The 25,551-nt window shown below is 43.8% G+C and overlaps 1 protein-coding gene and 1 non-coding gene across 2 annotated transcripts in view; one reads left to right on the top strand and one right to left on the bottom strand.

Moving 5' to 3' along the window:
• GABRR2 (gamma-aminobutyric acid type A receptor subunit rho2) overlaps window positions 1–25,551 on the bottom strand; it is a 43,483-nt gene that overhangs the window by 9,323 nt on the left and 8,609 nt on the right. The window contains exon 3 of the mRNA XM_077750283.1: window positions 655–722. Coding sequence (XP_077606409.1) covers window positions 655–722 — 68 coding nt within the window. The remainder of the gene's footprint in view (window positions 1–654; window positions 723–25,551) is intronic.
• Window positions 22,638–22,719, top strand: LOC144220208 (small nucleolar RNA SNORD116). Its single transcript, XR_013331663.1, has one exon. It is a non-coding gene; the product is annotated as a small nucleolar RNA SNORD116 (small nucleolar RNA).

Genomic DNA, 25,551 nt, shown 5'->3' with positions numbered 1-25,551 from the left:
GGTCACCCGTGGAGGGGAGCACCCCACCCACCCAATTCTCCACCCCTACCTCTTCCTCCCTTTGTCCTCCACTGTTTTAGTTTAAGTTTGTAAACCTGTTTCTTCTGCTCAGGGGCCTTTTCCCTGCTCTTGCTCTGGTGCTCCCCACACTGTCTCCTTTTAATCCTTCAGGTCTTAGCTGAAATGAGACTTCTTCAAAGAGCCTTCCCTTACCACATGACCTTGGTGGACCCTGCCAAGGAATGCGTAGGGGAGCTATGCTCAAGGCAGGCACTGAAGGGCAAAGCTGCAGAATTTCTGTCTGAAAATGTCCACCTCCCATGCTCCTCCAAGTGTGGTTCTTCTGACCAGTCACATCACTTGAGGAGTGTGTTCAAAATGTACGGGGCTGAGCCCCACTCCCAGAAACTCTGGTTCAGAAAGCCTAGGGTGGGGCCCAGGAATCTGCATTTAACCAACTCCCCAAGTTGAGAACCCCTGCTCTAGGTTTCACTGCACCTGAGCCAACTGAGTCCCAGTCTTATTCCCTGCGGCCCCTGCTCCACCAACCAGGGCACAGCCTGCATCCAGGCAGCCCCACCAGCCACAGGTGCTCCCAGAACCTTAACCCCAGGACCTTGTACCAAAGGCTGCCCCGCCAAGGGCACTGCATACCATGTCCACTTCCGAGATGCTATCCAGGCTCTCCACCTGCACGTCCACACCCACCGGGATAGCAGGGCCTGCAGAAGAGCAAAGACAGCTGGTGAAGGCACATTTCCATCTACCACTGGGCCAATGACCCCAAGCTCCTTCCTGGGGAAAGCCTGAGTGGAGCAGAGGTGAGACAGTGGCTTGAATTCTATGAGGCTTTTTACTTGTTATTTCCTGACATGTTGGGTGCCTCAGCTTTCTTCCTGAGGGCGGGGCTTGAGTCTGCCTTATGTTGTCTTTCCTGAGCCAAGGAGAATGGTTAACCCATTCTTGTCGGATGAATCGATGAGCTCGATGAGCTGGGTTACTACTTTCTACATCCCAGGGCTATCTCTGTAGGGTCAAGGGAATAATGCTCTAGTGTCTGAGTAGGGCTCCTGGTCAATTGTCCTCCTGGGACATCGATAGAGGACAGATGATGCCAAGTAGCCTCTGATGAGGGCTTGGGACACCTGCATGCCCTGGGCTAGATTTTTTCAATTCGTCAAACTCTACCTACAGAGGACCTAACAGATAACCGAGATCCTGCCCTCTAGAAGTCTTCAGTCTAGTGTGACAGTTCGATCTGTGTTCGACACCACGGCAAAAGACATTACCATACAATATTTTTAAATCCTTTCAGGTCATGTCAGATGAGAAGTAGGAGAGTACATAGCACAGGGGCTTGACACTCAATTCCGTCTGGCCCGTGGCAAGATTTCCAAAACCATGTTTCATGGTGGGTCTATCTGTGACTTCCTGTTCTTTTTCCTGGGCTGGATAATGGTTACATTCACTTTGTGACAACTTAGTGGGCTGTCCACTTACAATTTATGTACTTCTGGGTGTATGTTATACTTCCATAAAATGTTTCTTAGATTTTAATATATTTTTTAAACCTAGAATGGGGAAACCCAAAAGCCTGTGTTTGTCAAGCATCTTAACAAATGCTATTATAGTCATCGACAAAAAATATCTCTGAGAGAGTCAGGTGGCACCTGGGAGCCTCAAACCCTGGCTAGCCGGTGTGGGACCAGGGCATGCTGACCCACTGTGGTCTGAGAACCTTGGGGTGGCTGGGGGAGTCTGGGTCTTAGGAATGAGAAGGTCTGAAAGGCACCAAGACTTTGGTCACAGGCTGGAAAAGAGGACCAGAGACTCTGACGTGTAACCAGAAGCCTCAGTCCTCAGTTCCACCCCAAGCTGGGGAGCCACAGGTCCTCATGGAGGTAGCCCAGAGCATTGGATGGGCTCACCAACTCTCTCAAGTTTCCCCGGTACACCTGCTAATACTTGCAATCCCACCGTTAAAGATTCGTTTTTTTGACTGAGCCTAATAGAACATTTTATTTTATCACTATAAAACAAGCATTTTATTTGTCACTATCAGGATTTAATGGATATCTTCTATGTTCTGAAACATGAAAGTAAATGAGTACCATGCTTTATTTTTTATTTTTACTTTTTCCCTTCTCACATAAATCAGGGTGTAAGCTGATCTTTTTATTTTCTCGTAGTTTTCAACTGATGGCTTAGTCATCAGGGCCCATGAGAAGGCCCTGCTCTGACAGCTGTGTTCTCCCTTTATTCCAGGCTCCCGGGGTGCTTTGAAGGTGCCAGAGTGGAATGGTCAGTGTGGAAGGAGGCCTCCTCCTAGGGCTGACCAGTCTGCCTTTCTCCCCCAGGGGGCTTGTAACATGAGGGAGTCTGCAGGCAGCCTGGCCAGGGTCCTCTCCTAGTACACAGGCCCTGCTCCCTTTCGCGGGGCTATGTTCCCCCAGCATTGCCATTGGGGAAGTGAGGCTGGTTAATTTCTTCATCCGCTGGATGCTTTGTTAGCCAGAGATGTTAAAACAGCCCAGAGTCTGAGCTCCTAACCCTGGCAGTACTGTCTCTCGTGGACATGTGTCGTACTTGACCGGCTCTCCTTTCCCCTCTCTCCTTTTCTCTAAGGTGCCATGTGATCTGCAACATCCAGTGGTTCCAAGAACCAAAGAAAAGAAACAATATAGCCATCATCCTCTTTGGACCTACTTCCCAGTGGCCTGGTTTTCAGATAATGGGCACAGTGTTTGAATAGGAGCTGGTTTTGGCAAAGGACATTTTCAAGATAAAATATATCAGCTTGCTTGGAGTCTGTTACTGTGTCTCTCTGTTCTCAGGGCCTGCCCTGCTCTCCACAGCTGCCCTAAGAGAAATGTGATAATGCCTGTGAGGATGAGGTCAGTGCTCCAGAGGTACTGCCCACGTGGGAGTGCAGGTCAAGTTCTCAGGAGACGTGGGTCATTGGAGGTAAACAATGTGTGTGTTCAGGAGGCTCTAATGCTGTATTCCCAGGGACTCACATCTCAAGTTTGAACGGAAGCAGCAGCCCTACCCTCCTTGGTCTGAGTGCAGTGGGGTTGATCTTTGCCTTTGACCTGCCCTAGTAGGGCTAATGCTTCCAGGCTCTTCTGAACTCTCTATTGTGTGGCCCTTCCTAACATGATTTTGGGAGAAAGTTTTCCAAATTACTAGATTTTTTTCCTCCTTCTGTGAACATTTTTATGTTTTGCATAGGACTGGGGCCCATAAAGAGAAAGAAAAGTCTAGTTAAATTAAGGAGGCATTCATGCCGTGGCCTCTTCATGCTGCTATGGGTTTTTCTGCATAAAGAGAAGGATTTGGTAAGCTAAATAGAAGTCACCGGTAGGATTTCATGCAGTATAGCCAGTGAGGTGACAAATTCAAGGCAGCATAAAGGAGATACCTGTGTAGTCAAGCATTTTCTTGGTTTTTAGCCTTTCTACCATTATTTCTCCTCACATGGTCCTAAAAAGCACACATTAGGAATTTATCCATTTTTGAAATTAAGATATATGTCATTTCTTCCTCACTGACTCCAAGAATAAATATGAGACAGAATTCTCAGACAAACTAAAACAGAATTTGCCAACATGTGTCCTGGCCTAAATGAAGGGATTTTTTCAAGCCAAAGGAATGTGATCCCAGAGGGAAAGCTTAAGATGCAAAAATGAATAAAGAAGAACAAAAATAGTAAACATATGCATAATTCTAAGTAAGCACTGACTATATAATGTAATATATTATTTTATTTTATTTTAAATTTTATTTAAAACAATTTTTAATGTTTATTTTTGAAGGAAAGAAAGACAGAGCATGAGTGGGGGAGGGACAGAGAGAGGGAGACACAGAATCCGAAGCAGACTCCAGTCTCCGAGCTGTCAGCACAGAGCCCAACGCAGGGCCTGAAATGGTAAACCTTGAGATCATGACCTGAGCCGAAGTCAAACGCTTAACTGACTGAGTCACCCAGGCGCCCCATAAGACAATAGATATAATACATTGTGGAAATGAAAAAACTAAACAGAAATGCAAGCAAAAATAACATTTAAGTGAGAAGGGGGAATAAAGGGAGCAAAAGTTATGAGGTCTTTGCATTGTCTGGGAGAAAAGTAAAAGTAGCTAATTAACGTATTAAGATGATAAGCCAAGAGTTCATGTTGTTTTCTGGAAAGCCACTGGCAAATATTAAGAGTAGGTGTGTTCAAAACTAAAATAGGAAAGCCAAAATAGGAATAACCAAAAATAATCAATCCACAAGAAAACAAGAAAGGGAAGAGAAAAAGAAAGAACATAAAATTGGTTGGACAATAAAAAAGACATAATAGGATGATAGATTTAAAGCCAATATAAAAATTATTCATGAGTAAAAGTGGACTAAATGTGCCAATGAACAAACATACATTGTCCAATGTGATAATTCAGAAATGCTAAAAGTTTGTCAGATGGGATTAAGATACAAAACCCAGTATTACGCTGTTCAAAAAGACACACTGAAAATATAAGATACAGAAAAGTAGAACATGAAAGGATGCAAAAGATAAAACATTCAAATACTAACCAAAAGAAAATGATTATAGCTGTATTATATCAAATAAATTTGACAGAGAAAGAGAAATAAAAGGGGTATTTAGTAATAATAAATTACTCAATTCACCAACAAAATATACACATAAATTTGTGTGCATTTACTGATATAACCTCAGAATGCAAAAATTAAAAGTGGACATAATGAAGGAGAAACAGACAAATTTACATTTATATGAGGAGATTTTAATACATCTCTCTCAGAATTTATAAAACAGGCAGACCAAAAAAATACCAGTAAGGACACATAAGATTAAAACATTTAACAAACTTGGCATAATGGAATATGTAGGACAATGAATGCAAAAGCTATATAATAAACATTCATTTGGGTTTTTTTTAATTTCTTATATTTATTTATTTTTGAGAGACAGAGAGCATCCCAGGGAGGGGCAGAGAGAGAAGGAGACACAGATTCCGAGGCAGGCTCCAGGCTCTGAAGAAGCTGTCAGCACAGAGCCCAAGGCAGAGCTCAGACCCACGAACCGTGAGATCATGACCTGAGCCAAAGTTGGCTACTCAACCAACTGAGCCACCCAGGCGCCCTGATTCTTAAGCACCAGTGAATGGTTACAAAAATTTATTATATACAGTGCTAAAGAGTAATTTTAACAAATTTTAAAGGGCAAGAATTTATATAAACTATGAACTCAATGGATACTAGAAATTAATAACAAAAATATATCTAGAAAATCTCCATACATTTGAAAATTAAGCAATATACTCTGGAAAACCTGATGGGTCAGTGAAGACACTATAATGAAAATTTTAACGAAATGATTTAAAAAACACTACACATCAAAACTCATAGGGGCGGCTGAGTGGCTCAGTCAGTTAAGCATCCGACTTCAGCTCAGGTCATGATGTCGTGGTTTGTGAGTTCAAGCCCCGCATTGGGCTCTTTGCTGACATCTCAGAGCCTGGAGTCTCCTTCAGATTCTGTGTCTCCCCCCTCTCTCTGCCCCTGCCATGCTCATGCTCTGTCTCTCTCTGTCTCTCAATAATAAATAAAAACAAGGGACGCCTGGGGTGGCTCAGTCGATTAAGCGTCTGGCTTCAGCTCAGGTCATGATCTCACGGTTCGGTTCGTGGGTTTGAGCCCTCTGTTGGGCTCTGTGCTAACGCCTACCTCAGAGCCTGGAGTCTGTTTCAGATTCTGTGTCTCCCTCTCTCTCTGACCCTCCCCTGCTCACGCTGTCAATCTCTCTCACTCTCAGAAATAAATAAAACATTAAAAAATTAAAATAAATAAATAAATAAAAACGTTTAAAAATTTTAAAAAATTCATGCAATGCAGGCTAAGTGTTTTTCATAGGAAAATGTATAACCTTAACTATCATCTCAGAAAAGAAGAAATACTTAAATTCAATAAGCTAAGCATCCATCTTTAAAACTTAGGAAAAGAAAAAGCAATTTAAGTAGACAGAAGGAAATAATACAAGTAAAAATAGGAAGTACTGAAATAGAAAACACACAACTGAAAGGATGCTGTTAAAGCCAAATATTGGTTCTTTGAAAACACTGGTAAAACTGATAAAATTCTAAAAAGATTGGTCTTGCAAAAAGGAAAGCAAAAATAGCCACTATCAGGAATGAAAAGTTATCACTATATATGCTAAAAACAAGAAAAAAGATTAAAAGAAGTTAGTCTGAGCAACTTTTTGCCAATAACCTTTAAAATTTATATGAGGGGAGCCCGGGAGGCTCAGTCAGTTAAGTGTCTGACTCTTGACTCTTGATTTTAGCTCAGGTCATGATCTCACAGTCATGAGATTGAGTTCCACATTGCGTCAGGCTCTGCGCTGGGCAAGGAGCCTGATTAAGATTCTCTCTCTCCCTTCCCCTCTGCCCTTGTCCCTCCAAAAACAGACACNTCCCATATTGTTGCCTCAATGAAATGTATTGGTTTAAAACACATGGTAGGCAATGAATAAGTTCTGGAGATACAGAATAATTAAAAAACGAATAGCAATCATTCCCTCATCAAATTCTTCCACCCTGATATGGTAAATAAATAAATAAATAAATAAATAAATAAATAAATAAATAAAATTTAGATGAAATGATCAAATTCCCAGGAATATATATCAGTCAACACTGATAAAAAGAGAAATACCAAAACCTGAAAAGTCCTATAACTATTTTAAAAATGGAGTCATTTTTTTAATAGTTTCTTTTCAAGTTGGTTTCCATATAACACCCAGTGCTCATCCCCACAAGTGCCCCCCTCCATGCCCATCACTCCCTTCCCCTACCCGCCACTCCCATCAGCCCTCAGTTTCTTCTCAGCATTTAAGAGTCTCTCATGGTTTGCCTCCCTCCCTCTCCCCCACTATGTTTCCTCTTTTTCTCCTCCATGGTCCTCTGTTAAGTTCTTCTTAATCCTCCTATACGTGCAAACATATGGTATTTGTCCTTCTCTGCCTGACTTATTTCACTCAGCATAACACCCTCAAGGTCCATCCATGTTGCTACACTTGGCCAGATTTCATTCTTTCTCATCGCCATGTAGTATTCCATGGTATAGATAAACCACATCTTCTTGATCCATTCGTCTGGTGATGGACACTTAGGCTCTTTCCATGTTTTAGCTATTGTGGAGAGTGCTGCTATGAACATTGGGGTCCATGTGCCCCTATGCATCAGCACTCCTGTATCCCTTGGGTAAATTCCTAGCAGTGCTATTGCTGGGTCATAGGGGAGTTCTATTGTTAATTTTTTGAGGAACCTCCACACTGTTTTCCAGAGGGGCTGCACCAGTTTACATTCCCACCAACAGTGTAGGAGGGTGCCCGTTTCTCCACATCCTCGCCAGCATCTAGAGTTCTCTGATTTGCTCATTTTAGCCACTCTGACTGGTGTGAGGTGATATCTCAGTGTTGTTTTGATTTGTATTCCCCTGATGAGGAGGGATAAAAATGGAGTCTTTAATTTAAATTTTCCCACAAAGAAAATGATAGGTCCAGATGACTTCACCAGCAAATTCTAGCAAAGTTTTAGGAGGAAAAAACACCAGTCTTACGTAAACTCTTCCAGAGAATATCAAAAGAATATTTAAAAAATCAAAATCCATGTCAAAAGATGTCAAATTATTTGATGAAGTCAGAACAAGGACTGCACGAGAAGGCAAAATTACCAGTCAGTGTCACTCATGAACATAGAATCAAAGCTCCTAAACAAAATAGTAACAGATCACATCCAGCAATATAAATTTTTAAAAAAGATAAATCCCTTCTACATCAGGTTTATTCCAGGAATGCAAGGTTGTTTTCACATTGAAAAATCAATCTAAGATTTCCAACGTTGAGTAATAGCAAGCTAAACAATTCACACTAACATTTCTACTGAAAACTAAAACGCTGGGCCAAATATAAAAATTTCTTTCTGAAGACTTTGATATTAACAAAATAAACCTAGATGAGGATGTGAGAGGGAAGCAGAGTCCCAAGGAGGTATGTTCAGTGTTTGGACCCACTTCTCCTGGGGGCATCTGCCAGCTCAGGAAGGTAACTGAGAAGCTGAAGGATGCTTTTGATGATTTCCGGAAGCTTCTGGACTGGGATTAGAATCCAGGGCCCACCAAGCAGGATGCTCTAACTTAGGATCCCCAAAAGTACACCCTAGCAGGGAAGGTAGATAGGCTCTTGCAGGATATGCAGCTCAGCTTCAAATCACATCAATCCCTACCAGTAGGTTAGAGTTATCTGGAGTGGTAGTGGCCTCAGGCAGCACAGAGTATTCATGCTACACATACCTGGTATAAATAAGCAGAAATCCACTCTGGAGGAAGATAACACCATCCCACGTGTTATCTTCAATTATTTCTATTAAAAATATTGTAAATATATAGTTCATAATAAGAAACAACCAGGCACACAAGAAAATAAGACATACACAATAACCAGCAGAAAAAAATAGAGAATGGGAACAAGGGGCTTTAGATATTAAAGTAGCATCAACTTGGGGCGCCTGGGTGGCTTAGTCGGTTAAGCGTCCGACTTTCGCTTAGGTCATGATCTCGCGGTTCGTGGGTTCGGGCCCTGCGTCGGGCTCTGTGCTGACTGCCAGCTCAGAGCCTGGAGCCTGTTTCAGTCTGTGACTCCCTCTCTCTCTGACCCTCCCCAGCTCACGCTGTCTCTCTCTCTCTCTCCTAGAAATAAATAAAAACCTTAAAAAATTAAAAAAAAAATAAAGTAGCATCAACTTTAAAATATCTTAGTGTGGGGCGCTTGAGTGGCTCATTGGGTAAACATCCAACTTCGACCTAGGTCATGATCTCAGCATCCTGAGCCCTGCGTCATCAGTCTCTGTGCTGACAGTTCTCCCTCTCTAACCCTCTCCCCCCCTTCTCTCTCTCTCTCAATAGTAATAAACTCTAAAAAATTTAATTTAAAAAATAAAATATCTTATTGTACTAAGTGAAAGAGATTAAAAAAGTAAGATTTAGAAATTTTGCATAAAACTGTAAACTATAAAAACAGAATCAATCAATATAAACTTCCATATTAGCGGAAAAAGCCTTTGCCATTTATGATTTTTTTGAAAACATGGGAATAGAAGGGGACTTCCTTAATCTGCAAAGAGATAACTACCAAAAACAGCCACAGTAAATATCATATTTAATGGTAAACTGTTGTAAGTTTTCCTTTAATACTGAGAATGGGATGAGAATGTCTATAAATGCCATTTCTATTCAATATTGTATGGAAAGGACTAGACAGCACAAGACAAGCAAGAAATGAGAAAAAGTTATGATGACTGGAAAAAAGAAACAAAAATGCCATTATTTGTATAGTATTGGACGTATAATTTTTTAAATTAGCAGATAAGTTATTAGAATTAATAAGAGATTTTAATAAGGATGTTGAATACAGAGTCAATATACAAAATTCAAAGTTAGAAAAGAAAATTTTTTCAAAAGTGCCTTTATCAATAGCATCGAATAGGTACCTAGAGATAAAGCTAACAATATATCTGAATGTTCTCTGTGAAGTAAATAATGAGATATTGTAGAGAGAAATTAAAAGGCATGAATAAACGGAAAAATAGATCATGATCCTGGGTTGGAAGATTCAATATTGTAAAAATATTAATTATCCCATATTGATCTACATACTCAATGATCTAATGATCTAATCAAGAGCTCATTAGATTTTCTATGGAACTTGACAAAATGATCATTAGGAAATTCAAAGCAGCCTTTCTTTAGGAAAAACGGAGTCGGAGGATGTGCCCTAGCAGGTATCATGATCTATTATAGGACTACAGTAAAGAGGAAGTTAAGAACTGGCATAAAAATGGACAAATGAACAAAATGGAACAGAATGGAGAGTCCAGAAGCAGATATACACATTTGAGGACATTGACTCATTATTATTTTTTTTGAGAGAGAGAGAGAGAAGGAAAGAAAGAGAGAGCACGAGTAGTGGGGAGAGGCAGAGGGAGAGAGAGACAATCTCAATCAAGCAGGCTCCATGCTCAGGACAGAGTCTGACACATGGCTCAATCCCACGACCATGAGATTGTGATCTGAGCCCAAATCAAGAATTACACAGTCAACTGACTGAGCCACCCAGGCACCCAAGAACATTGATTTATTATTAAAATGTCACTGAAGGTGATTAGAGAAGAAATATACCTGTAAGTACTAACGCTGGGACAACTGGCAATGCATATGCAAATCATGCAATATGCAAAATAGCTCCAAGTGGATTATAGATCCAAATGTGAAAAGTAAAACAAGAAAGCTCCAGAAGGTCATCAAGAGGAATATATTCTTACCTCAGGATAGCAATATACTTACTGGGACACAAAAAAAACATAAGAAAAGATCAATAGATTTACATTGAAATTGAGATTATCTGGCAGAACGAATATTTGGCATTGGAAGTCAGGACAATGGCTGCCCATGGTGAAGGACAATGACCGGGAGAGGAGACTTCTGGAAATAACTGTTTCTTGATCTAGATGCTCATCACACGAAAGTGTTCACTTTTAGATAATTCACTAAGCTGTACACTTACAATTTGTGTATTTTTCTATATATATGTTACAATTCAATAAAAAATTTCTCACTGAAGAAATCAAGAACTCCTATTCATCAAAAACCACCACTGACAAAGAGCTCGTATGCAGAATATATACATAATTCTTAGGAGTCCCATTAAGAAAAAGTCAGACAGCCCAACACAAAAACAGGCAAGAGACTTTGAATAAACATTTTTTTAAAAAAGGGGAAGTAAATCATAGACACGTAAAATAGACATAACTCCATTCAAAACACAACGAGATAATACTACTCAATCCAGTCGAATTGATCAGAATCTCAGCTTAAGCCCTGTCTTTGTTCTAGGAGGATTTCCCCAAACCCTTAATTGAAGTTGCAGGACCCCACCATGTCCTGTTCTTTTCCTTCCAGAACACTCATCCACTCCCCCATCAACCACTGGGGAGGAGGGCTGTCTTCCTGCTTTGTCAGCCTCCAAACTCTGCACCCTCACCCCCACATATTAGAGTAGGGTGGGGCAGTGATCGTATTAATAGACAACAAGACCTGAGGTCAATGGCATGGGGTTCCTCTGAAAGTGTAGAAGGAAGAGCAAGGGGGGATGTTGTAGGCTCTGTGGTCCCACAGGTGGAGAAGAGAGGGGTCATTCACCAACTCAGATCAAGGAAGCAGGTCCCTGAGTCTCCCACTCCTGTTTTCCCCAACCAGTTTGTCAGTGGGTGGAGGGGCCACTGCTATAGGAATGAGTGATCCAAATCAGAAAGTGGAAGACAAGCCCGAGAAAGCCACCTTGTCCTCACGGGGCCAGAAAACAGAACAGGCTCTGGGGCAGGATAGAGAGCCATGTCTCTGTCCCTCCGGTGCCCCAGCTGGTCTTGCATTCCCTCCTCTGCCCTCGCTAGGTACCCTTCACACCACCTTCCAGCTGCTCCTGCCTGCTTTGCCATGTCTGTGATTTGTCACTCTCCACCAGTGCCCTCATGTGGAGATCATCTGTGCAAGGCGGGCGGGGGTAGTTATCCTGAGCTCATGGAGCCCCGAGGGACAGGTGCAAGGATTCTGTGAACCTTCTGAAATTACATAAAAAGTAACTGTGCATGTGTGTGTGCATGCACGTGCAGGTGACAGAGATTGTCATTATTCTGGGAGACAAACAGAGTTTCAAAGGACTCTGATCCAAAAAGGCAAAAAATAAACCCCCTGTGGTAGCCAGGAGCTGGATTTTGGTCCCATCATTCACTAGCAGTGTGACCTTGGGGATACATAATTTCTCTGTGCCTCAGTTTCCTTATCTGTAAAATAGGTATAATTATATACCAACCTCATACAGTTGTCATGAAGATTGAGTGTGTTAATCCACATAAAGCCCATGTAAGGGTTTGGCATATAAGATGTCCTATAACTAGGGGCGCCTGGGTAGCTCAGTTGGTAATGTGTCCCACTCTTGATTTTGGCTCAAGTCTTGATCTCACAGTTTCATGGGTTTGAGGCCCACATTGGGCTTCCTGCTGCTGGTGCAGAGCCTGCTCGGGATTCTCTCTCTCCCTCTCTCTCTGCTCCTCCCCTCCTCCCCCACTTGTGCTGCCTTTCTCTCACAATAAATAAATAAAACTTTTTAAAAACTAAAAAAAAAAGATGTTCTATTACTAGTTATATTATCACTGCCATTATTACCATGGCCTATCTCACTTACCCAGAGGGGAGAGCCTGAAACTTACTCATTGTGTTTCCCTGAGCACTCACAGAACAGAGAGCCTGGCCTGAAGAGGACTTAATACACGCTGGAGGAAGGAATGACTGCCAACCCCTTAGCCCTGCTGTCTAGACACTGAGGGGCCACACTGTAGACCCGACTCCCCAAGGGAATCACAGGTACCCATGGGGTTCTGCCGGCCACACCAGCATCACTGCCACTGTCCCTGGACTCCACACGGCCAAACTCCAGTCCTGGGCTGTCACCCAGCCCTAGCCACAGGTGAAGTGCGGCTTCACTCACCTCCAGCAGTGAGCAGAAATAAACTGCTCCAGACTGTGCCGCAGGATAAAACAGGGAAGCCCAACAACAGAAAAATCTCTGTGGGCCACACTCGAAGAGGGGCTGGCCATTATTAGTGATGTGTGCTCCCAGGTACTAAGGAGTTACAACTTGCCACATTAAAGGGAGAGAAAAGCACATCAAGGGTGTGTTCAAAGAAATGCTGTGGTCAGTGAATTCATCAGGCTCGTGTGGCAGTATCTTTTTTTTTAAATTAATTAATTAATTTTTAAATTCCAGTATAGTTAACATACAGTGTTATATTGGTTTCAGGTGCACAATATAGTGAGTCCACACTTCCATACTCTACTCAGTGCTCATCAAGATAAGTGTGCTCTTAATCGTCTTCACCTATTCTACCCATCCCCCACTCACCTCCCTCTGGTAACCATCTCTTTGTTCTCTATAGGTAAGAGTCTGTTTTTTGTTTCTTTTTTCCCTTTGTTTTTTAAATTCCACGTCTGAGTAAAATTATATAGTATTTGTCTTTCTCTGACTGATTTATTTCACTTAGTATTATACTCTATAGTTCCATCCATGTTGTTGTATTTGGTAAGATTTCATTCTTTTTTATGGATGAATAACTGAATAATATTCCACTATATATATAAATATACACACACACCATATGTATATACTATATAATATATATGCCTTTTCTTCTTTATCCATTCATCTATTGAGGGACATTTGGGCTGCTTCCATAATTTGGCAATTGTGAATAATGCTGCAATAAACATAGGAGTGCCTATATCTTTTTGAATTAGTGATTTCACTTTCTTTGGTTAAACACCCAGTAGTGGAATTACTGAATCATATGGTAGTTCTATTTTTAATTTTTTGAAGAATCTCTGTAATATTTTCCATAGTTTACATTCCCACCAACAGTACATGAGGGTTCCTTTTTCTCCACATCCTCACCAACACCTGTTGCTTCTTCTGGTTTTGATTTTAGTCATTCTGACAGGTGTGAGGTGGTACCTCATTGTGGTTTTGATTTGCATTTCCCTGAGGATCAGGGATGTTGAGTGTGTTTCCACGTGTCTGCTGGCCATCTGGATGTCTTCTTTGGAGAAATAGCTATTTATGTCTTCTGTCATCTGGCGGTATCTTTTCAAAGATACTATCTTTTTAAAGTCTTTTCGAAGCCTCTTTTTATAATGAAATCTTCTCAGACTTGTAGTAAAATTAATTGAAACAAACAAAAAAACCAAGACCTTAAGGTTGGTCCCTTCAGCCTTCTTCTTCTTCTTACTTTGGTGTTTTAGGTGCCACAGTCTTACATAGGTCAGCGTCACAGCTGACTCTGAATAAGACCTTCCAGTGTACAGTGCTTCCTTTCCTGACCGACGGGTTCATTCATTCCAGCCCACACTGCCCGTGGCCAGTTGGGAATATGGAGATCAAGAAGACCCGGTTCTGTTCTCCATGAGGCTAAAATCCACTAAGGGGGACAATGAGCTCTGTTTCAGGATATCACAAAAGTGATAATGGGAACAAAGCCCAATAAATTCTAACCAAAGTCACTGTAGAACATTTCACAAAAGAGACAGCTTTTTAAAAAAAATTTTTTTAATGTTTTATTTGTTTCTAGGAGAGAGAGAGAGACAGCGCGAGCAGGGGAGGGTCAGAGAGAGAGGGAGTCACAGACTGAAACAGGCTCCAGGCTCTGAGCTGGCAGTCAGCACAGAGCCCGACGCGGGGCTCGAACCCACGAACGGCGAGATCATGACCTAAGCGAAAGTCGGACGCTTAACCGACTAAGCCACCCAGGCGCCCCAAAAGAGACAGCTTTTGATTAATTCTGATGGTGGGCACCGGAGGAAGGGTCACCATAGGGACAACGTTTGGGTTGGGCTTTGAGGCACTGTTTACTTCTAACAGGTAGTGAAGGGAAGAAAGGCATTTCAGGTTGTGTGAACAGTGTCAGGAGGTACAGGGGAGCGAGGTGGATAATGAACCCACACTTCTCGAATGTGAAAAAAGAAGGCAGCTTCTTCGACCTTTCTTGCAAAAGATCATGCCTCAAAGTGTGAAAAATTGTCAATTACCAACTAGCAGCAGGTCAGTCTAGTCCTGGTTTTAATTTCTTCTCACCTTAGCTGCTCTTGCAGCATGGAGGAGAAGACGGCCCTCGCATCCGTGGTGGCTGGCCTCTGCCATGAGGTGCTTGGCCCGACCAACCCCTGGACTGGTGTCTGCTGAGATGCAACAGGCTCAGTGGGTCTTTTGGCAAATCCATGGTCCTGCTTTTTGCCTCCAGTAGGAAAACCCTCCCACCTGGTGGCCTCTGTGTCCAGACCCGAGGCCTGTGCTGGTCTGCTGGTAACTTCAGCATTCTGCATCCACTCACTAAGGCAGCGTGCGCGCGCGCACACACACACACACACCCTCTCCCATGCTATGCCAAGGCAATGAGCCACCAGCCTCCCTCCCCTACCACGTTCACAAAGTGCCTGGGTTCCCTTCCATTTTCCTGGGTTTTTCCACTGAGCCCTCACCTCTGCAAGGTGGAGTCAGTACACATGCCTGTGACCTTTTTGCTTTACCCATCTTCCCCTACAACTCACCAGGGGGATGGACTTTCTATGTCTTCCTCCTGTCTGTCAGCAACTCTTCTTGTCCCCAGGGGCATTATGTCTCTTTAATGGCAGAGGTGGTGTCCTAGCTTCACAATGAAAACTCTCAATGAACTAAGTTGGCATGGCTCTTGATATGGGAAGCCAGGATGAGTCAGGCTAGTAATTATCAAGGATGAAAGTACATTGAGCCAATATCTACCATTATCCCTGTTACAGTGAGATGACACAGAGGTTTAACTGGGGGGAACTGGCTACAAAATATATAGGAGCAGCAGGGGGTGGGGATGTGACAGTGTGTGACTTGGGAGAAAGTGTGGCAAAGTAAACTGGAATGGGATCCTAGAAAGACCTTCTGATCCACAGTGGCTCCAACCCAGATGAGGTGGCCCAGACATGCATGGCTTCCTGAAGGTAGACCTGCCCACTCCTCCACTCCCAGCAGGCCCTAGGCTGACATGGAGAGTGACTTCCCTGATCTCCAGCCTCGCCCTCTCAGACCTCCACTTCCCAGCTCCTTCCCCCAGATACACTCTGATTCCTATAATAAACCTCGTATCCCCATTGTCTTACAGAGGCTCGTGTCCCTGTCTCGGGCTGCCAGTCTCCTGGGTGACTGTGGTAGAGATGGCTGACCAGTGTGTTACACACCATGGTCACACTCACTGACAGGAAATAAGGGTTTTCTTATGCCCAGTGCCTGCCAACGTTTGTCATGACCCAACTTTCTAAGGTTTGGCAACCTGATGGGTATAAAATTCTTTCTCAATGTTGTTTTAATTTCTACTTCTCCAATCGCCAATACATTTGAGCACCTTCATATACTTGTAGCTTCAGAATTTCATCTTCTATGAATTGCTTGTCATCTATTTTTCTACTGGATTTTATTCCTTCTCACCTGTTATCAGATCTTAGTTTGCTAAGAATTCTTAGCATTAGCAGGTGCTGTATCAAGAGCTTTTCTGTATCTATTAAGATAATCCTATGATTGTCAAATTTACAAAATGGCATATGTACATACAATTTGTGATAGTGAAATTTTGGAAACAACTTAAATATCCTTCAGTAAGACACTGGTCAAATGAATTATGGTAGATCCATACAATGGAATAATAAGCAACCATTAAAAAGATGAAGAAGTTCTTTATGAACTAATAGGGAGAGAGTCCCAAGATATATTGCTGAGTAAGAAAGAAAAATCAGATGCAGAAGAGTGTGTATAGCAACTAACAATTGTCCAAAAGATGGGGCGGAGAGAGACTATGTGCATATTTACTTGCATATGTGTCAAAGAATTTGGAAGGACTCACAAAAGGTTTTCACAGGCACCTGGAGCAACAGAAGGTTGATTCCCTGGCTCTGCATGGCCCAACCACATCTGGGGAGGGTTACATCTGGAACCAGGAATACCCTTGTGAATAGCACAGAATAGCACCCCATTATTGGGGTGGGGTGGGGGTGGGGAGCACTTTGTGATCACACCATGTCAGGAGCTATTGAAGGACATGGGATATTGATCTTATAAAATTTAAAAATGTTGGACAGTCTTCAATGACTTGAAGGGTTTTCACATGGAAGAGATATTTTCTGAATGGCATCATTATTGTGTCAGGCAAGGTCCTATGTATAGAAGCCTCAGAAAGACAGACTGGCACTCAAAATGATTTTAAAAAACAAAAAAGAATAAAACCACCTCTCTAATGGTCCTACTGTTCCAAGAGGAACCAGGTCACTTCAGAGAGTGTCATATGCTGTATGATTCCATCCATATGAAGCTCAAGAATGAGCAAAATTAATTCATGAAGATAGAAGGCAACATAACAGTTACTCTTGGGAGGCACCAGCTGGGAGCGGATGAGGAGCTGGGGATGAGGGAGACTTCTGAGGAGCCAGATAGTATTTTCAAGGATAAATGTTTACATATGTTAAAATTTGAGCTATACACTTAAGTTTTATGCACTTCACCTTACATATATTTGTGATAGGTTCCCCAGAGTTATTTATATCCTAATGCTCAGAACCTGTGAATGTTAGGCACCATGGCAAAGGGGAATTAAGGTTGCAGATAGAATTAAGGTTGCTAATCAGCTGCCTTTCAAATAGGGAGAGCAGCCTTAATTATCCAGATGGGCCCAATGTAGTCACAAGCATCCTTAAATGCAGAAGAAAGAGACAGAAGAGGTCAGAGTGAGGCAATGGTTGAAGAATTTACTCAGCTGTTGCTGGCTTTAAAGACAGAGGGAAAAAGCCAGGAGCCAAGAAATCTGGGCAGCCAAGCCAGAAAGAGGAAGAAAATAGATTCTTTCTGGAACCTCCAGGAAGGAGCACAGCCCTGCTGACACCTTAATTTTAGCCCAAGTGAGACCCATTCCAGACTTCTGAACAACAGAACTATAAGATAAGAAATTTGTGTGGTTTTTTAAAATATATATATATTTTTAGTTTTTTAATGTTTATTTATTTTTTAGACAGAAAAGAGACAGAGTGCAGGTAGGGAGAGGCAGAAAGAGAAAGAGGGAGACACAGAATCCAAAGCAGGCTCCAGGGTCTGAGTTGTCAGCACAGAACCAGAAGCGGGGTTCAGACCCACAAACCAAATTGTGAGATCATGACCAGAGCTGAAATCGTATGCTTAACCGACTAAGCCATCCAGGTGCCCCTAAATGTTTTTTTAATGTTTACTTTTGAAAGAGAGAGCATGTGTGCGCGGGCACGAGTGGGGGAGGGGCAGAGAGAGAGGGAAAGAGGCTCTAGGCTCTGAGCTGTCAGCACATGCCTGATGTGGGGCTCCAGCTCACTTATGGTGAGATCATGACCTGAGCCGAAGTTGGACGCTTAACCAACTGAGCCTCCTAGGCGCCCGAATCTGTGTTAAGTCTCTAAATTTGTGGTGATTTGTTAAAGCACCTACAGAACACTACCACGATGCTTGCCTCAAGAAAATATTTTTGTAGAGACCAAGACAGAGTGTCCTAGTGGACAGGGAAGAATCTGGAATAAGGGAAGCTTCCCCGTGTAAACGATGAAGAATGTGTTCGTGGAATACCTCAGGAAGCACAGGGTTCCCCTTCCACCGCTGACTCACTAAGGAAACAGCGTTGATCGCCTGTCCTTTGTGAAAACAAGTTTGCCTGTGAGCAGCCTTACCCTTTTCCGCTGACTCTATGCTTAACTGTTTTGGGAAACTTCGCAGATATTCATCACTAGAAAGGTTCGAAGGGCCTATGCAGGTGCTGGGTGGGCGGAGTCCCCATGGAAGGAAGTGCCTGCTGTGGACCGAATGTTTGTGTCCCCTCACGCCCCAAATTTATATGTTGAAGCCTAGTTTCCCCATGTGATGGTGTTAGGAGATTGGGGCCTTTGGTGGGTGAGGACATGATGGTAGAATCTCTACAAATAGGACCAGTGCTCTTGTAAGAAGAGACCAGAGAGCTTACTTCTCCTTTAACGTCCTGAGGACACAGTGAGAAGGCCGCCACCTGCAAACCAGGACGAGGACTCTCACCAGGAACCATGTGGGAGGCACCCTGATCTCAGACTTGCAGTCTCTAGAACTGTGAGAAACAAATTTCTGTTCTTTAAGCCATCTGTGGTATTTTGTTAAAGCAAGAGTTTTGGTGTTGGGACTTCAGGATCCAGGCTGGACTAGATCAGGGGCTCTTCCTTCCCGAGCAGCATCACCAGGCATTTGTTAGCAATACAATTCTCAGGTCTCACTGCAGGCGGTCCGGAGCCAGAGGCTCTGAGGTGGGGGCTGGGAGGCTGGGTTTCCGTAAGTGCGGCAGTGATGCTGATCCATGCTCACGTTTGAGAACCACTGCACCACTGACCTTTAGGGAGACTTCCAGAAGCGAGATTTTACAATTTCTCATGCCCTGGTGGCCACTTGCCCCTTGCTGTCAAACTCTTCCCTACCTGTCTCCACTAGCTGTCTCCACCTCCTACCTGTCCTCCCATCCTGTTCCTTGCTGAGTCAAGGATTCTTCCTGGTCACCATCCCCCTACCTCCTTGTTGAAACCCCTCCCTCTGCGGTCTCTGCAACAAAGCCCCTCCCACAACCAACTCTTCCCTGAAAGTCGACACTGCTTCTCCTCACCCTCCTGAGCCCCATCTCTGACCCAAACGCCAATAGCCTGATTGTTATTAAAGATTGAAAGAGATTGCCACTGGATATCTAACAATTTCTTAAATTTCACATCCCAGAAACAGGCTTGTTACTGAGGCCCGGCATCCTGCCCCTTTGGAGCATGCTGACCTTGTTGGTCACTTGGGCTCAGGTGGGATTAGGTGAGGGAAGGAATGAGATTGCCCCAAGTAGGATTCTAGAAAAAGGCCGTTTGAGGGAGAGACCAGGAAGGGAAGATTAATTTCAGGGGAAAGAGTGAGTAGGAGCACAGCATGGGTGGCAAGTTAGGGTTTGTGCTCCAGAAGGGAAGGGTCACAAGCACTAAGGAAGGATCAAAGGAGCCTCCTCCAAGAGCAATAGCTCCCAGGAAAAAAAAGGCTGCAGGAACCCCACACCAGAGAGCCAGTTGTCTCCCTCACTTCAACTCCCCAACCTCAGATGTAATCATGAAGCACTAGACCACCCAGCATGGCAAAGGAGGGAGGCAGAACCAGGCAGGTCCAAGAAGCACCCAAAAGGAGGCCTCAGATTCAAATAGAGCCATGACCTTACTTTAAGCCGGCTCCATGTGCCTTACCATGGCCAGATGAGTAGAAGTTGAGGCTTGGTGGCCGACTCCTACAGCTTGGAAGTCCAGAGCGAATCCTTGCTAGGGGGGAGGCCACAGAGTAAAGCACTTGGAGAGCCATGCAAGCACTCATGAACTCAGAGGGTGTCTTATATGGGGGTGGTTCTAAATTATCATCCTAGGTGAAAAGCACCAGAATTACCCTAGTAAGTTCCTTAGGAAGGCATCACATTAGAGACAGTGCAGCTGGAGAAGTAAGTAGCAGTAACCTTGCAAAGTGACACAGTAATCATGATACTGTGATATAAGAAATATATACATATGGTCTTTTTCTGTGGTTTCCAGCTCTTGAGACCCCTGTAATTTCCTGAGTGATAGGGGTGAGAAGAGCATCTTTTTGTTCATCACAAACCTCCACCAAACATTTCTGAGTTTATGCTAATGAGGAGATTCCTGGTGGCCCCCTAGATAGCTTCAAGATGGGGGCTGCTTATCAGGAAAACCAAGCTTGTGATTAGAGTGTTGGAACTTTCAGCCCCACCCCCCAACCTCTGGGGAGAGGTTGAGGTAATCACCTGGAGATTGAGGTAATCACCAATAGCCAATGACTTCATCAATGACACCTATGGAATGGAATCTCCATAGGGTTTAGTGAGTTTCCAGGTTAGCAAACAATCCCTGTGCAGGGAGGATGGCATATCCCAACTCCATGTGACAGAAGCCCCTGTGCTCAGGACTCTTTAGTTCTCACCCTGCCTACCTCTTCATCTGGTGATCGTCTGTGTCTTGTATAAACTACTTTATAATGAACCAGCAATAGTAAATAAAGTATTTCCCTGAGCTCTACGAGCCATTATAGCAAACGACTGAGACTGCAGAGGAGTTGTGGGAACCTCTGATTTTGTAGCCAGCCAAGTGCAGGTGACTTGGGGATCCACGACTTGCATTTGGTGTCTGAAGTGGAGGGGCAGTCTTGTGAGAGAAAGAATGAATCTGTGCAATTATTTCAAATCAAAAGGTGATATAGTTCAAAATAGCCAAGAGATGCCTCGTGTTAGAGGAAAGTAATTAAAGTGGGTTCTGGATAGATGGATGATGCAGGGCAGCATAAAGCGGGGGCGATGGGAACAGATGCTCATTGGCAGAAATAAGCATGGATGCGCAGGGACAGGGAGCATTCTAGCAGAGAAGAGTCCTGGTCAGGGGTAGCAGGGAGAGGACTGTGGAGGTCTTGGAATCCAACAGGGAGAAGCAGGGGCTACATTTTCTCTTGAAGAATATGAAGAGCCTTCAGTTTCTGAGGGAACAGCACATGGAAGTGATGTTCCAGGAGGTGAACCTGGCCATAAGGGGGCTGGGAACCATGGTATTGCTGTAAGCAGTGCTTCCAATCTTCTCCTCTTTATTGCCCCCTAAAGAGAAAATTCTAGTGGAAAAGACTAAGGAAAAAGACTTTGTCAATGAGGACTGAGCTTGGGAGGGCCACAAACCACTCAAATATCGGAGACTTTTTTTTTTTTTTTTTACCTCCCAAGAGTATGTTGAGAATGGGTGGTGTAAGGGGATGAGAGAGGGGGCATATCTGAGTGACAGTTTGATGGGTGAATTGATTCAAGCTGGCTCATTTGGAAGGGAAGGAGGGCAAACCTAGTAAGGGCTCAACACCTTCCAGCCTGAGTCGCCCGAGAAAGAGCTAACAGAAAATCGGCAGGCTCATGAAGGGAAGGCTGAAGCACTGGATTTGCAATTACCTCAAGGAAACATATGAACCAATGCTGCATACCTTCTCTCCTGAATTCAGCCCTTTGCTGTGTGCATTTAACATAGAAAGAGTGTTCTCCTATTCTAGAAGCTGATGTGGGGAAGCTGCTATTGGCCCAGCTGGTGCCTCACCCTGCCCCTAGTCAAAAGCTGGGTTCAGTCCTCGCATCTCTGAGTCACTCAATCTCAACCCACCCAATGCTGACCTCTGGGTTTGCCCCTCCAGGCTCACTCTCCTCCCTGCCAGGTGCCGAGAGGAGACGTCTAAGGACAGCAACATTGGCAGGTCACCCTCTAGGCAAGGGCACAACCAGAGACCAACACAGGTATGCCACCTGTGTATCTGAAAGTTATAAATCAACCCAAGATACTGCAAAATTACATATAGCTTATCCTGCCTCTTTGACAAATGCTCCTTCACATCAACCCTGAAGGCCAAGTCTAACTTCAGAACTCTTAGACTCCTCAAAGTTCTAGGCTGGCATGTGGCAGGGCAGGGAGAGCACACCTCAGCCTCTGAGCGGCCTTTCTTTCCCTACCCACAGTAGGATGATGACACTCCATCCCTCCTATACTTCCCCTGTATACAATTTGCATTCAATATCGGCATTGAGCTGGTGGGAATATAAAAAGTACAGCTGCTGTAGAAGCAAGTGTGGAGGTTCCTCAGAAAATTAAACCAAACTAGTCTATGATCCAGCAATTCCACTTCTGAATATACCCCAAAGAATTAAAAGCAGGATCTCAAACAGATATCCGTACACCTGTGTTCATGGGAGCATTATTCATAATTGCCTAAGGGTGGAAACAACCCAATGTCCACTAACAGATGAATGGATAAACAAAATGTGATCTATGCATTCAGCGGAATATTATTTGGCTTTAAAAAGGAAGGAAACGCTGATATATGTTACAACATGGGTGAAGCTTGACGACATTATGTTAAATGAAATAAGCCAGATTGATGATGACTCCCTCAACCACATTCTTTGGAAAGCTGAACAAACTGAGAACTCACTACAGTCATTCTCTTCAGTGCTAGCAAAAAGGCAGAATTCGCGTAGCATCAAAGTCGTCCTGCAAGAGCTCCTGGACCTAATGATGTCTAAACAAAACACGGGTCTCCCTCAGCCACCCAAAGGAGACCGGTGCCGCAATTCATCAAAAAGAAAAACCACAGGCCCTCTCCCTTCCTTCCATCCGATTTAAGCAGTCCTCAATTTCCACAGTACTGTATTTTCTAGGTACATCTTGTAGACCTCAAAGTACTGGAAAGGAAGCTCCCATTCAAAGGCAATTTATCTTAAGATACGGTGAACAATAGCAATTTTTTTCCATTTGAAATAAATAAATTTTGCTATAACAAAATAAATAAGTAAATTTAAAAAATAAAATAAGCCAGCCACAAAGGCCAGTCAAAAATTGTATGATTCCACCTATGGGAGGTACCTAGAGTGGTCAGATTCCTAGAGACAGAAAGTAGAATGGTGATGGGGCGCCTGGGTGTCTCTGTCTGACTTTGGCTCAGGTCATGATCTCGTGGTTCATGGGTTCGAGCCCCGGATCGGGTTCTGTGCTGGCAGCTCAGAAACTGGAGCCTGTTTCAGATTCTGTGTCTTCCTCTCTCTCTGCCCCTCTCCTGCTCATGCTCTGTCTCTCTCTGTCTCAAAAATAAATAAAAACTATTAAAACTTTTTTTAAAAAAGTAAAATGGTGGTCGCCAGGGGCTGGGGAAGAAGGAAAGAGCTGGAGTTAACTTTTTAATGGGGACAGAGTTTCAGTTTGGGAAGATGAAAACATTCTGGGGATGGATAGGGCTGATGTTTGTATAACTATGCCACTGACCCATACACTTACAAATGGTTAACGTGGTCAGTTTTATGTTACATATATTTTACCATCATTTCTTAAGAACTAAATATTTAAAAAACCAGCACTGCAATGTATCCCCTGACAAACGGAGGAGACACCCCAGGTCTCTGGCATTTCCTCTAACCAGGACGCACTACTGAATCAGGCAGCTGGGAGCTTAGGCAAGGTATTTTTGTTTCAACTGATCCCTGGGATTATTAGGAAGCTGCTAGATTTTTTAATCTGTCTCTTTCCAGACCAAAAAGGTCACCCACAGGGCATCTAGCCTTAGATAAATTCTTCTTTATCAACTACTTTTAAACATCAATCCATAAGGAAGCCCCTCTTATAGAAATAAAAGAGGAAGAGAGGACAGGAATAAGACATACTCCATAACTATCAACAGACACCTTTGTTCAAATGGCCTGCTTCCTGTGTGTGAGTACTAAGGGGGTGTAGGACGGTCAGGCATGAGGGTAGGTTGGGCCCAGGCTCTGCTATTTACTGGAGGCCTGGCCCAGGGCTGCCAACAAGAAAGGAGTTACTTGCACAGAGTCTGTTGCTTGCACAGAGTCCCCTGTGTCTGCCAGCCTCCTTCCTCAGAGGCCTGCCTGCCACGTGGGCAGTGTCCCCTGCCCAAGGATAGGGTGCTGGATGGAATGGAGCCCCTCAGGAGTACCTGCAGGGAAGGCTTCTTGGTTCTAACCCGTCTCGAAATACTCCCAGAGATTATAGATGAGAAAAGTCATTAGGGGCGCCTGGGCGGCTCAGTTGGTTAAGGATCCAACTTCAGCTCAGGTCATGATCTCGTGGTTTGTGGGTTCAAGCCCCATGCCTGGAGTCTGCTTCAGATTCTGTGTCTCCCCCCACCTCTCTCTGCCCCTTCCCCGTTCATACTCTGTCTCTCAAAAATCAATAAAACACTAAAAATAGGAAAATGTTTAAATACATTAAAATATTTTCAGGAGTCCCTAGGAGTGTCACTGCGATCCTTTGACGCTATGCCTACTTTGCCTGATGGGTGTGTCAGCCCTGCATTGAGGGACATGTAGGTAGAAAGGACAAGAAAGACATTCCGTCAGGAGTGGGGGGCCTAACCTCAGCAGGTGTGTGATCTGAGCCAGTGAGTTCACCTCTCTGGGCCTCAGTTTCCCCATCTGGGGAAAATAATAGTGTCTACATAGCAGAGCAGTCGTGAGGACTGAAATAAGAACCTGTGTGCACTTATGTTGATTAGAATGGTACCTGGAGCACAGAAACCACGATCAAAGTGCTAGCTGTCATTAATGCTCTTGTATATTATTGTTCTAGGCACTTAACTGACCCTCTGTATCTTAACTGACACTTCTCCAGAAAGGCAAGGCGGACCTTCCTGTGGACAGGGACGTCTCACTTGGACCTCCTGGAGCAGATACAGCTATTTTAGAGCTGCTTATTTAGGAAAACTTTATTTTCATGAAATTCCTTGTGGGCCTTATCACGGTGAGCCCCGGGGAGCTGGCAGCCTCCTGAGCTGAGCCGGTGCTGAGCAACCTTCCTGGGCAGGAAGAAGACGCAGGGGGCCTTGCTCTGCCTCCAACTTTTCTTTTCCTGCTCAGCAGGTGTCAGAGTTCAGGGAATGGAGTGAGAGGCTTTGCGGCCTTTTAAAATGCAAAGGCCTTTGGGATAAATTAATGTCTAATCCCTTAACAGTCACACAAGAGGAAGGCCTGACAGCTGGGTTTTTCTAAAGGGACTTGAATCCTTATGTGCCAAGGGCTTTACATACATTATCTCCTTTAATCCTGACAACAACCCCAGCTGTAGGGATTACAATTCCCATTTTGAAAACCAGCAAAGGGAGGCTCAGAGAGGGTCTGTGACTTGCCTGCAGGTCACCCCTACAGCCCGAAGAGCCTAAGAAAAGATCTAGAGATGGAGATAAAGGGAAAGGGAAGCCAGGCTGCCCAGGTCTGCCTTGGCCAGTGCCCATTGGCTGAAATGCTCCAGGCCTCAGTTTCCCAAGCACACAAGGGGGAAGC

The sequence above is a fragment of the Crocuta crocuta genome, unplaced genomic scaffold, assembly GCF_008692635.1.
Source record: "Crocuta crocuta isolate KB4526 unplaced genomic scaffold, BGI_CrCroc_1.0 scaffold9, whole genome shotgun sequence".
NCBI classification, from domain to species: Eukaryota; Metazoa; Chordata; class Mammalia; order Carnivora; family Hyaenidae; genus Crocuta; species Crocuta crocuta.
Note: the sequence above shows the minus strand (reverse complement) of the source record. Positions and strands in the feature narration are given on the sequence as shown.